We start from the raw sequence: 14135 nt of genomic DNA, 5'->3' as shown, positions 1-14135 counted from the left end.
ATTATTACCGCAGGCCTGGTTCCTACGGTATATCACCGTGTCCCGCAGCTATAGGGAGGAGGAGGAGAAGAAGATCCAGCAGGCAGGAATTGTGCAGCAAGATTGATCTATTTAATTATTTTACAAACTCTTTTATAGACTTTTTTCTTCATAGTCTAATTGGACAAAGGACCAGCCACCCCTTGGGGGCGATTGGCCAAAATCCTAAAACATCCATTATCAAAATATTTTCTACTATACCATAAACAAGACTTTCCAAGGTTGCAGGTGGCTTGGTTGTTTACATTCCCTGCTACCTCTTCTGTGAGAGAGAAAAGTCTCTCACGGACTTAGAAAATAACAAGAAGATCCTCACTAACAGCATTTTTGTACCTACAGCCAACTTTGGTTCAGGCCCCACATAGGGCCTACCACATCACCCCCTGTGCATGGTGTGAAGTAGTATAGAATAACCCCAGCCTTAACCCATCTGGCTGCTGCAAAAATTAACTCTGTCCTGGCCAGAACCAGGACACTCCTTCAAAGCAAAAGTGACCATGGTACTTTGGTTTCTTTGTTCCTCTTTAGTTTTTACTCTCTCAACTTCCATTTGACTGCCCTTTCCACTCCTTGTTCCTGCAGTCTCAAGCCTGACAATTCCTGAAATTTTTACTAGAAAAATCATGAACGAGGGAAGTTGAAAATTCTTTAATGAAAATTAATATGGAACATTGCAATGTATTTGTGGATTTCCATTGTATTTTTGTGTGTGTGCTTTATTTGATGCCCATTTTTGTACTTTGGATTCCTCCTCTCATTTTCTTCCAACAAAATTGAGAGAGACATGAAAATAAAAATACTCATTAGTTTGTCTAATAAGTATATTCCATCCTTTTAATTTAATTGTTCAGTCTTTAAGAATAATTTACATTTTGTGTTTTGCTTTCATGTTTGCCATGTTTTATAACAGGAACAGGCTTCCTGGGTGTGTCAGTGTGATGACAATGTGGTTCAAAGACTAGAAACAGATTTCAAGATGACACTTCAGCAGCAGAGCACTCTGGAGCAGTGGGCTGCCTGGCTTGATAATGTAATGGTGCAAGCATTGAAACCATATGAAGGAAGACCCAGCTTTCCTAAAGCAGCGCGGCAATTTCTTTTAAAATGGTCTTTCTACAGGTAGTCTTCTAAATTATTTTAGCTATTTTATTATTTCCTCAATTTTATGCCATAATAATGTTGAAAAAAGTATCAGAAAATAGTTCCCAAGAAATTTAGAGCTTTCCCCCCACCCCCAAAAAGATCAGTGTTCTTAACATTAAACACAGTGCTATGTGCAACTCAGCAGCGGATAAAATTATCCTTGTATATTGTTTTAAAGGCCTTGTGCAAGTGTAATGAGGTTAGAATCTTATCCTGATTTGGAAACATGCTATGAAACATTTTGGATTGAATAGCTATACCATTTTAAAGTCAATGTTTTAATATTAGTTATTAAAATACCACGGGTTCTATTTTTATAATGTAGGGACAAAAAATTATTTTTAATATGTAAAAAGTACAAGACAAATGTTCCATGTCATCTGCTACTGTATCAGTTAACATAGTAAAGCTATTTTTTTTCAAAATGGTACCTTATAGAATCTACTTTCTGAGAGTATCACATGGATGTTTACATCCACAATCTGCATTTTTCTATTATAAGGTATACACAAACTTATCTAAATTTTACAATTTTAAAAATCATACCAATTAAAACATTTGAACTAGGAATGGGAGCAAAACAGACACAATATTTTGAAAGACCACTTTGTTTGAAATTAATAATTTTAATACAATTTTGTTATTTAAAATTTTAACAAAGAACTTCCTTTTGCTAAGTTCAGTCTTTACATGTGCTCACATATTGGTAATTGTGCATACACCAAAAAAAACCCTTCCCCCCTTTTTGAAAATTTAGCTTTTAGTTGTGTAATGTGGTCTCTAACCATGCTTTCAAAAAAGGGGAAAGACAAACAATTGTCTTTCCCAGACATTTCTTTCTGAAGACACCATAAATCAGATGGTTTTGAATAGCATTACTCTATTATTCTTAAAGTGTATATTCCATATGAATAAATTATTAAAGAATTGTGATATTTATTTCATATTTTCCCCCCATATTTAAATAGCTCAATGGTGATTCGAGATTTAACCTTACGCAGTGCTGCTAGCTTTGGTTCTTTTCATCTGATCCGCTTGCTTTACGATGAGTACATGTTTTACTTAGTCGAACATCGTGTTGCTCAGGCAACAGGAGAAACACCTATCGCAGTTATGGGAGAGGTAAGATAATACACAAGACAATGGATTGGTGAATTTAGCTATGCATCTTCGGGGTTTTTTAACATTCACATAGACCTATGGGATATTTTTTAATAATATTTGTAATCTGTTGTAGATTAAGTTGTAAATACATTGGCATCTTCAAATTTGGGTTATATACCTTCATTCACGTTTCACACAAATGAAATGAAAGTAGCACAGAAGTACTTGCAGGATTGGGACATGGCATAATTTCATGCCTATATTTCAATGTATTTTGTTTAAAATAAACAGAGCAAAGTATAAATTCAGAATCACTGTGTCTTATATATGTTCATGGTATTTGCAATCTGAAGTTTTCCTCAGACCTCTTTTTCTTCAGTAGCTCCCCTAACCATTAATTTTGTGTAAGTTGCTTAAGAATTCACATTATCTTAGGAGTTATCATCAAGGGATTGTACTTTTAAAGTTCTAGAAAATGGATGTGGACATACAATAGATAGTTCACCAGACTGAAGCTTGATGCTTTTATACTTGATGATCATTATATCATGCTTAATCTTACTGATAAGTTGTAAGTCACCTTGCATGACTTGATATATCATTCTTTCCTCAGGATATATTTAAAAGTATAATTAAATATTATAAAAATATGTACATTTTCATAGAGATTGGAAGTCTTGGCTTAATTTGTAGTTTGATCTGACGTAAAAAAAAATTACTTTCTGATTAGATACTTGAACTCTGCTATTACATTTATAGCAAAGTATTGCAAAAGTGTAATATTGCTACGTTCTTGTTTTCTTGACATAGTATATGTCAAATGTAATTTTTGTGGTGTACTGTGGGACTTCCTAGAATGTTTTGGTAAACTTAAGACAGATATTATCTTAGAGACAAAACATGTAATCTAAAGTTTTGAGAGATGAGAAGGGAACAGGGAAGTTGTAAACATTCATTAAATGCATGGCTTCTTGTGTTTCTCTGCATTTAATGACTAGTTGAAATAAAATGGGAAAGACTAAGGCTAGTTTGACAAACACTTGAAGCCATTATGAACTGTCTTTGCAGCTGAGAAAAGCACTGTTTCCTCCTCTCCCATCCCCTTAGATTTGTAGATTGATGCTGGCACAAGTACTCAGACAGTCCTGTGGTTAACTGGATCAGAGAATTAATTCTGTCCAAAATAATCCCTTGGGCTATTTTTCTTGGGTTAGTTCTGTCATGTGGTTCTTTGCATGGCCATGTGGAAGACTTAAGGTGAAAGGATGGGTATGGGAGGGTGAGGAGGGAGTATATGTGAGGGAACCTGGAAGGATAGGGCTGCTGCTGCTTATGCTGGTTTAGTGTTCACTGAAGTTTTATCTTTCTGTATTTCTGAAAAGGACTGAATCAGGTATAGTTAGAAATATATTTATTTAAATATTGTATTGCTTTTATTTGAGATTAACTCATCAAATTATGCTCTGCTGCTTCTCATTTAAGAGAAGGGTAAAAGACTCAGACAATGAAAGGGAGGAAAGAAGTTTGATTTTTCACTTGTGAGCAACTTTTCACTTTATTTTTTATAAGTAAACTAGTCAGCATAATATGCTGTAATAACCATCAACCCTATTTTCAGTGGTGTCATTTATTTACCCTACATATAGTTTTGCTACACTATAACTGCCTTTAGTGACACACCATTTCAGGGGAACTTTTAAGCAAACTTTTGGTTAAAATATTGCAGTTTAAAAATGGACACCGGTCATATTTTCCAGCATTCTACATCAGAAATATCTCACTCAAAGTAACAAAGGCCTTGACAGAAGTCACCCTAAAAAACGCAAAAACATATGCTTAAGTTTATATCCTATTGTTTTAATTGCTGAGAATATTTTATTTTAATTTCCTTAATATGAACACAAATATAATGGAATGGAAAATTAACTGGTATACTATGGATGTGACTGCAGTCAAATGCATGCACTTTCATACTAGCCACAAGCCATTAGAGCATACTACTGGCTTTACCATAGATAATCTAAGGTCATGTTTGTGTAGGACTGTGTCCACACTTTTTAATGTTTATTTTGCAGTTTGGTGATTTAAATGCTTTATCCCCTGGACATACGGATAAAGGTAAGCACTCTCAAATGTATAATTTTATATAGAACTACTGTGTCTCTTGGAGCAAAACAAGTTCTTTATTTTTGAAAATATAGTTAAGCAGAATCTAAAGCTGCATCATAGTTTAAATTATGTGAATATTACTATTATATGGGTACAATATGCTATACATTATATATAGTATATAATGATTAGAATATTCTAGGGCCTTAATAGTTAAAATTTTTAAAATGTCTATTATTTACACAAGAAATTTTCAAAATTTAATTGTATATCTTGGTAAGAGAGCTGAAGGGGATGGACAGTTGGAAAAAGGAAGATATGATTGGTTGCTACACTTTCCTGTGTTTTCATATTTCATGTTATTTGTAAAATAAAGGCCTTTGTATTCAAATTTTTTCCCTTTGTGCTATTTTTTCTTTTCTTTTCTTTTTTCTTTTTTTTTTTTTGTGTTTGCAGATGAGGGCAGTGAAGTTGAAAGTGAAATAGAAGAAGAGATGGATGAAAATGGAGAGCCACAAGCCAAGAGGGAGAAAACAGACTTAAACCAAGCATTTCAGGTGGGCTGCTTGCAGCAGCCAGTGCTTGAGAGTGGAATAGAGCAGAGCCTCCTGAACCCAATTCATAATGAGCACACTGTTACAAATACTCAGACTATCAGACAATGCAGTGCTACTGGAAATACATATACTGCAGTCTAATATTGAAGTGCCCCCCAACTGCATTAGCCTTGTTGATGCTGGACTTAATGGGGGAGGAAGGAGAATAGGTCTAAAAGTTGACTTATCAAATTTTAGCTGTTCTGAACATTACCTTTTATTGGAGTTGTGAAATAAAATGGGTGTATGCATTTTGCCAGATATTTAAAAAAAATTATAAGCAAAATCATTTTACATTGGTTATTCAATATTGAGGTTTTGTAGTTTCAAGTGTCAATGAAGATTTTTGTCAAGCTTTTAATGTTAATGCTTTTGTCCTCTTAAAATTAAAATAACATTTTTTTCATAGATTAAATATATTTTAATGTTAATTATTTGTCATAATGATTTCATATACATAGGTTTTTAATTAGATGCAAAATATTAAAAGAAATACTTTCTTTGACATACTGGATGCATACTCATTTGACAGTAGATGCATCAAATTTGTTATAAAAGGTGCTTTTCATTGAACAGAACTAGAAGACACTATTTTGATGAAATTGTGAGCATTCAGGGGGTATTTTTATCATAATGTTGGAGGGTTGGGAAGATCTACTGTTTTCTTTCTGTAAGGAAGAAGTGTTTTCACTGCATTTACAAATGCAGAATAAGCGATAGAATTGTAACAATGTGGTAATGTGTACACTGTAGGCACACCTAATTATCTAATCACATGTAAACAATACAAGCTTCCTTTAAAATCAACAGCTCTGGATTATATTTGCATGCCAATTCCTCTGGTTTTGGAGACCACTGATTCTATTTTGAGACCACTGCACAGATACGTCTGGTTGTCAAGTGGTACTGTAGTTAATAGAAACTAAACCACAAAAGAAGTAACTTGGTTTTTTTTAAATATACATGCTACTTATGTTGAACTGGACATACAGGAAAACATTCCTTTTGGATGACTTTCTTCTATTCCAGGCCTTTTCCTACTAGTTTAATTTGCTGCTTTCATAAATGATAATTTATAGAATGTAAGAAATGTAGCAACCTGCATAATTTTCTTTTCAAAATGTATTTCCTGATTAATAAAGTTAATTTAATTTTTTACAAAAATTTATTAAGGTAGTGTAACTGGCACACCTCCCTTGTACTTATTCCCAATTGCTTTAAATTTGAATAGGTGGCTATATGGATCATTGCCATTTAAGAATGTACATCAGGGATCGTTGTACCTCGGCTATTACATGGTGCCTTAAACAGAACTGAAGCTAAGATTTAGTATTTTTTGTTATTTTTAATAACTCTTAAAATTTATTCAACAAGGTGTGCCTGTCACTTTCAAATTTCCTAAGTATTAGGGGCAGGTTACGTAGTCTTCAAAGAAATAAAGAGGGTTTTATTATTAAGTGATATTTATATCCCTCCTAAAATTGATACTAAAAATATTTTTCTTGTTTCTAGCTGAATTTCACTTTATTACAAATAAAATTTGCTTGGGAACTTGAAAAGCAAAACTAGCTTTAATGCTAACTTCAATGTTGTTAAAGTAAATGGACCATAGTCATAAGAATGGTTATATATTTTAAACTCTTGTCAGATTTTAATTTTAAAAAGTCAGACTAAATAAATAAGCAGGTACATAATGCAGCACATATTTTCAATTTGTATATGTGGTAGGGTGTCAATCTGATGCTAGGTTTTAATGATTACATTTTATAGTGATAGTTTATACAGTCCATATTAATTGGCATTAAACATCTCTGATTTTTTCTGATTATTTTAAGCATTTTCATTATTTTTAAAGCAGACACATGATTTTTCTAGGCTAAAATATTGAAAATAAATTTAAAAAAGCAAAAAAGTAAAGGAAAGAGAAACAAAAGCAATTTTATAGAAAGGACTGCATTAAAAATTAAGGGAGTCTCTTGTTTTATCGAGTGTGACTGTGGATTGATTTTTTTTAGTCATATACATCAAATGGGTGAACATCGTGTGACATGAACAGTGTATTTTTAGCAAAGAAATTTGTTGCTACAACTTTCAGATGCTCCAAGAATGGTTACAGATCAACTAAGATGGCTTAATACTTTTGGGGGTACAAAATTATTTGTAAATTTCTTAGCAGAATTTGGAGGCCAACCCATACTGCTCCATTCTATGTAGGCACAATTCCTACTTATGTCTGTAGATGTTTTTTGTATCAGCAAAAAGTGCAAATGAGGTTTGTATTAATTTATGTCTGAATTCACCTGTGCACTGAATCCTCATAGGTTGTGTTTTCCCAAATATCGCTGCATCCTGGGTTTTTTCCCCTTAAAAATCAGCACCCTTCACTAAAAATTCTAAAATCTAACCTATGATAAATATTCACACCCTTTTATTTTGCATTATAATATTTTAAAAAATAAAATATAGGTGAATACTCAGCATTTTTCATTCCTAACATAGGGTGCCCTATGCTGTACTGATGGTCTGTATTGCCTGGTTTCAAATTTTGTGTTGACAAACCTTAAATATTTTTTATTGGTAGAATGTTGGATTTGTTGTTGCTGAGAGAAAAGTATGGTTGTAACATGTAAATCTAGATTGCTAAGAAGAGGCGGGACCCGAACATCTTTTGAACAGTTGATCACTGTTCATGTAGTGCAAAAAGAAAACAAAATATACGCATACAAAGATAGAATGCATATCATGGATTCTAATAGCAGTTATCAAAACAAATTGGAATTATTCCTGATTCAGATAATTGAATGAAGTTTGTATTTCTATGCTTATCAACTGATTATTCTCTCAAATTTTTATGTAATAATTTTCCCACTTTAACAATTATTTGAAAGAATTAAGTTGCTGTAAGCTGCTGTGCTTTGCTTTTAAATTTACTGCAATTTAGGTCAAACATACACACATGAAACAATTTAAACGCTTTTGATATTTGTTAATAGATTGGTATTGTTAATGATTTGAGCACAGAAATATGGATCCCTCCGTCCAAATTATGTAGTGTGTAGCATGTGGCTGAATTGCCACTCTGAAGCCTGCTTAACTCTTTTAGAGCTCTAAAGAGCTGTAGCAAGCATCTACTGACTAGATACTACAAGATAAAGGCTCATATCATTTGTGGATTTTACCCAATCTTGATGTGAAATTAAAAAAAATTATTTTAGAGTCGCTTCCCCTATTGGCACAAATTACTTAGTAAATACTGTGGCAGAATGGGTATTGTTGAATTACTTTTTCAAAACATGGGGCCAAATTTCACAAGTTTTATATTTATGAAAAATTTTTGTTACATTTTCATATTTCTTATTGTAAATCAGTTTTTAAAAAAGTCCCCTCTTTTCAGTTATCTGCTTCTGTGTTTTATTATTATACTGTAGCATGCTTTGTGCATCTTTTTTTTTAATGTTCCGTTAAAAAAATTTAGATAATATCCTTTAAATTGTTTACGTGCAAAATTATGATGTACAGCATTTCTGCCTTTAGTTCACAAATGTGCAAAATATTGTGCTGGTGTACTGTCACTGAGGAGTGTATAGCTTTATAAAACATTTCAATTTAAACTGAAGCATTTTTAAATGTCTGAAATACTGCTTCTGTTCAAAATATTTTCCACGGGGGAAGACCTGACCTGATATATTTGTGGTTCTCACCAAATGATATTGGCATTGTTTAGAAAAACATTTATATTAGTTAGCACTACATTGCAATCTAGCTTACTTTATAGAGTGGTTTTACAAAATAAAATAACCTTTTATAGTCATGAAAAAAATGGTGGAAAAGTAACTTTTTAAATAATGTAAGTATTTTTGGTACTTTGTGACAGTTATTTCAGAGTTTAAAACATTCATTTGACAGATCAGTATAAATTTCTGAAAATTACATCCTTGTCTCTGTAGAAAAGGAAAACTATCATGTCTGTGGTTTAAAAATTGGTCAATGAATGGTATTCTAGTATCTTTGCTACTTTGGTGATAAAAAAAAAAACCAACAACACAGGAATAGAAGAATAAATAGTGCTTAGTTTTAGCCTTAGAAAAATAATTTAATGTAATGCCTTGCATTAACCCTTTGAGCATTGTAAGGATACACTTTTTAGGTAATTTAATTAGACCACTGAAAATATTCTATATATTTAAGTAACTGATTGTCCTGCAGAATTTTTTTTTTAATTTCTAAATTAAATATTTGCATGCTAGACAGAAATGTTTTTGTTTCAAAAGGCTTAATAGATTTAGGTGAAATTATGCCATCAATATGTGCTGTATGGTGCAAAACTATTTCTGCTATTTTCTTCTCATAATTGCATAAATATCTGAAGAAATCAAATATTTGACTCTACAGTCATAGGTTGTTTGCTTTAAGATGCCTTTACAATATGGAGGTTTAGAAAAAAATATTTGTACTCTTTTGGAAATATCTTTCGGGTAAAATTAAAATACTTTAATACTGTAAATTAAAATCTTTACAAATAAAACCAAAACTGCTTAGTTAACAAGAGAATGAATTTTACAGAATCCTTGGTATGTTTGCAATCAAATTTTCTGCAGTCTGATAAATAGACAAAAAAGGACATTGCATTCATATTACTTTTAACATTCAGTCACTGTGATATGAACTAATGAAGACAGTGGTACTAGATTCAGCTTCCTCTACAGGGATGCAGTTTAGATAACTCTTATTGAATGTCAGAATTTAGAAAGAAATAAAAACCAAACCCTAGAAATTGCACCTGCCTTCTGCTGTGTTGAAAAGTCCTTTTTTCGTACAAGTAGTACTCACCAGAACAAGGGAACAAGTTCAGAAGTGAGTAGAGAGTTGTTGAAAATTATAGATAGAAATACCACCTTACTGAGCTTTTCTACTGGTTCCTTGCAGAAGCAATCAACAACAGTAGGTGCAAATGTATTTTATTCACATCTGAGTGAAAAAAAAGTCTCATTACATTTAGTGGAATTACATTATTAATATAGTTCAAGTAAGTTGTAAAGATTTCTAGTAAATTAATGCAAATTCATGCATAATTAGAATGCAATGCTCAAAGGGGTTTAATTTAACAATATTTTATTCATAATTTATTGTAAATGCTCCCCAGTTTGCCTGCCTTGAACATTGCTGCTAGTGATTTTAAATGCTAGCAGACCTAACTTTAATTTACCCATTATACTTAAGAAAAAGTAAAAGCCACTTACAAAGTGACTGCCTAGTTTTTGTTTGAGGAAAATATGCCTCAGTTTGATCATTTAAACTCTCATGGTTTATTCTGATTTTTTTTTCTTTTAAAAAAGAAACTCAGCAATTAAAATGTTGGGACAGGAAGCCCTGAGTAATTAAAGTTTTTGCAAAAATTGTTCTTGTAAATTGATCAGTATGCCTGAAATTCACTACAGAGAAAAAAGTCCATAGCAAGACTATGAGCATCAAAATGACCCTCACTTAAATCAGAATCAGGGAAATGCTCTTATGTTCTTAAGTGCTTCCTTGATCATGGTGCAAATCTCTTCAAGAATTTTCAGCACTGGGTGAACTTTAGTCTATAATAATAAATATTTTGAAAGAATTAAGTCTGTAGAGGGACAACCTCCCTTGATTGGGGCTCACCAGGGATATAATCCATTATCTTTTGACTTGCTGATAACAAGAGGGTCTTTTTCTTTTAGTGTTTTTCTTTAACACAAAGAATACTAAAGGGTTCCCAAATACATTGTTAAAGTGATTGTTTTGTATTTAAACATTAAACACCATATTGAAATAACCCAATAAAGCAATTTAAATGTCAAAAAAATATAATTATGTGCCAAAGCAAGTTTCTCATCCTCACTAAAAATTTGGATTTCCAGTAATAACCAATGAGGCTATTGAATAAACTTTGAGTGCCTTTCAAACACTTGGGAAATTTTGCCTCAGGTGGTAAACTGTAATTAGGTTAATTCTAGAGCTTGCCAATCAACAATTCTGTCATCATTCAGGGCTTTCTTAGCTTCTAGAAAACTTACTTGGTTCCATTTATTTTCTACTGTATTTTTTTAAGGTGCCCTCATTTAAATTTCACTTAGTAAGTGGCAGTTTACATTATTCAGTACCACAGGCACAGAAATGTAATAACACTAGGAGAAATTGAACTTTTGTTTTCCTATTTACTGCATACATTATGTAAATTAAGAAAGCAACTTTTTGGTAGAACGTGCATGTGACATACTGTAGTTTTGCAGTTTTTTAATTTCTTGAACACACTTTTTAATTATTTAAGGAAAACCTCTTTACAGAATAATTTGATAGGGTTTTTTGTATAATGTGTTTGATTTTGTAAATATGTATTTCCCAATGTGATTTTTTTTTTGGTGAGAAATGCTAAATCTTTTAGTATATCATGTCCTCTCAAAATTGGAAGGAGCTAAATAATAGTTTGTGGGCAATTTGTATTGTGTACTGTACAATAACTAGGAAACTTTTATAATTATAAAAATATATATTAACTTTTAGTGTGTTGTTTTTAAAAATAATGACTGGAACATGCTAAAGACAGTAGGATTTTTCTGAATATTTCAGACATGAACTCAGGCTAGTTTTCTTGTGTTTTTCAAAATAAAATTGTGCATTGTCTTCTGAAATAAATTTGTTTTCCTGTTACAAACATTTGACATTTGAATTGTTTTGGGGTTTCTATAACTAAATACTTTAGATTGCAATACTATTGATTTTGGAAGAAAAATTATTTCGACTTTATTTAAATCGTAAATGGAAGTTTAGTTCAACCCCGCCGCAGTGCTATAATATAGTTCCTATAGCATACAATATGGTAGAAATGGTGGAAATTCAGGGATGCAAGTTATTGTAAGAAGACAACAGAATATGATGGGTTGCACATCAAAATATCATTTTTATTACTTCTGCAAGGTGATTTTTCCACACGACATTTATATTACAAAGTAAGTCACATTCTATATCAAGTTATTTTAAATGTATTTAATTTGCCTCACCTCAGAAAATCACTTCTAATGTGTAAAAAACACATATAGTCCACAACAATCTAAACTGTGCCAAAAGCCATCACAAATATAAAGCAAATTATTATCCCACAAAGGAACCGAGACAGTCAAACCTTTATCTCTTTCTGGCACTGTTAATGTTATGCCAAATAGAGTTGCTGTGTTGACTTGATGCTGTTATTCCTAATCTTGTTCCAGATTTCACTAAATATCATTGTATGTATTCTTCCCCAATAACTGGATTAGCCTAACGATATTAAAAAAGAAAACAAACAAAAAGAAATCTTGACCACAATGTGGCGCTGTTGACAGTTTGTTCTGAACAATTTTATTAATAGAACTGTTTTCCTAAGGAAATACTATACACCCAAAATCTGAAGTTGTCTTCACTACTAGAGTTTAAGGCATAGTCAGACATACTTTCACAGATCTAGCTGGAGTGGTGTTTAACAAGATGTTGTCCCAAACTGCTCTCTCTTTCCAGCTGGAAGTTGCTGTTACCCATGGTGAGTATGATGTGAGTACAGATGATTTGAGTAATATCTTTTTTCCATAGCTTGGAAAGTCCTTAAAGCTTCCTAAGGTGTTGTAGTAGTTCAGTTAGAGGAACAAGAAAACAAGTGGATGATGATGGGCATTTATTGAATTATAGAATGATATAGGTTGAAAGAGATATTTGGAGGACTAGTCCAATCCACCCCACTCCCTGAGCATGGCCTCTATTTGTGTTTGACATCTTTACAGGGAAAAAGCTTCCTAATATCTAAGTGGAATTTCCCATGTTTCGGCTTGGGCCCATTGCCTCTTGTCCTTCCTTCTCTTTTGAAGGCTAAGTGATCCCAGCTCTCATCCTCTTCTTCTATGCCATATGCTCCAGCCCCCTGACCATCTTGATGGCCCTCTGCTGGGCTCACTCCAGTATGTCAAGTCTTTCTTTTACTGGGGAGACCAAAAGTGGACACAGGACTCCAGTTGTAGTCTCATCAATATTGAATAGAGGGGAAAAATAGCACTTCTCTTAACCTTCTGGTTACATTACTGCTAATACATTCCAGGATGCATTTGGCCTTGACCACAAAGACACACTGTTGGGTCATATACTAATTGTCCACCAGGATCCCAGTGTTAGCTAACAAGTTCTATTTCTTTAAAAAGGAGTCTATGCATCAGGGGAAAAAGATGTTGGAAAATTATTTTAACTTTAGCACAATACATGATCCCTATATCCGTGGTTAATACTTAATTTTGCACCATACAGTGCTTAGTACAAATGCCAGAGATTAGTTTGGCTTTGTGTTAACTTCCTACATCATAAGTCTTGTGCCAGCTAGTGCTTCCTTATTTACCAATATCATTCATTAATATGTACTATCAGATGTCTTAGTTTTGAGAACAGAGATAGAGTGCTGGAACAAAGAATGATAAGAGAAGTGCATCATAATCTGACCACATATTTGAGATACACCCAAGGAGAAAAGATTCATTAGAAGATACGGAACCATAAATGGAAAATTTGGGGAATGGAATCTTCCCAAAAAACCACCAAAGACCCTCAAAAGACCCCTACTGATATCCAAATAAGTCAGTGGAAATAGTTAGCATATATGCATGTATTCAGGAAAGGTAATATGTAATAGAAATCTAGTGGATTTGTATTAGTTTCATGAATACAACCTGGTATGTTAGGCTACTGTGTGTGCATATTAGGTGAAGTGATCCCCATGCACCCAGGGTGCTGAATAATGTCAGCTTTCTAACCTAACAAACTGCAAACTGGTTGAAGACTTTATTTCCTGTTTTTCCGTGACACCAGGTCCTTTTCTGCAAATCTTTTCTCTATCCAGTCAGCCCCCAACCTGTACTAGTGTATGATGTGATGTCTTTTCCTGGTCTTAAAATCAAGAGTCAAACATGGTTAGAAAGGAAAAAGGGATTTTACCTTGGTATTTATTTTAAGGATCCTTAGGTGCACTATGTCCAGGTCAAATGCACAGAAATGCACACCGCAATGCACACCCCCAAAAGATCTGGTATAACATTATAGGTCTTACTAAATAGCATATCTATCAAAAATTCCCCAATGAGAGTCTTGAATGAGCCCCCCCCC

General features: G+C 32.9%; 1 protein-coding gene across 2 annotated transcripts in view; it reads left to right on the top strand.

The window, feature by feature from the left end:
* Positions 1-5093, top strand: part of LOC103618999 (transcription factor RFX3) — a 154850-nt gene extending 149757 nt beyond the window's left edge. The window contains exons 13-16 of one of the 2 annotated variants that reach the window (XM_008637471.1): positions 950-1158; positions 2151-2304; positions 4362-4404; positions 4852-5093. In XM_008637471.1, the coding sequence (XP_008635693.1) occupies positions 950-1158; positions 2151-2304; positions 4362-4404; positions 4852-5093 (648 nt within the window). Of the gene's footprint in view, positions 1-949; positions 1159-2150; positions 2305-4361; positions 4405-4827 lie in introns of both variants that reach the window. The other variant, XM_017739026.1, reaches the window with a different exon arrangement.
* Positions 5094-14135: the final 9042 nt, after the last annotated feature.

Source organism: Corvus brachyrhynchos, unplaced genomic scaffold (assembly GCF_000691975.1).
Source record: "Corvus brachyrhynchos isolate BGI_N302 unplaced genomic scaffold, ASM69197v1 scaffold357, whole genome shotgun sequence".
Lineage (NCBI taxonomy): Eukaryota > Metazoa > Chordata > Aves > Passeriformes > Corvidae > Corvus > Corvus brachyrhynchos.
This window is presented reverse-complemented; position numbering and strand designations above follow the sequence as displayed.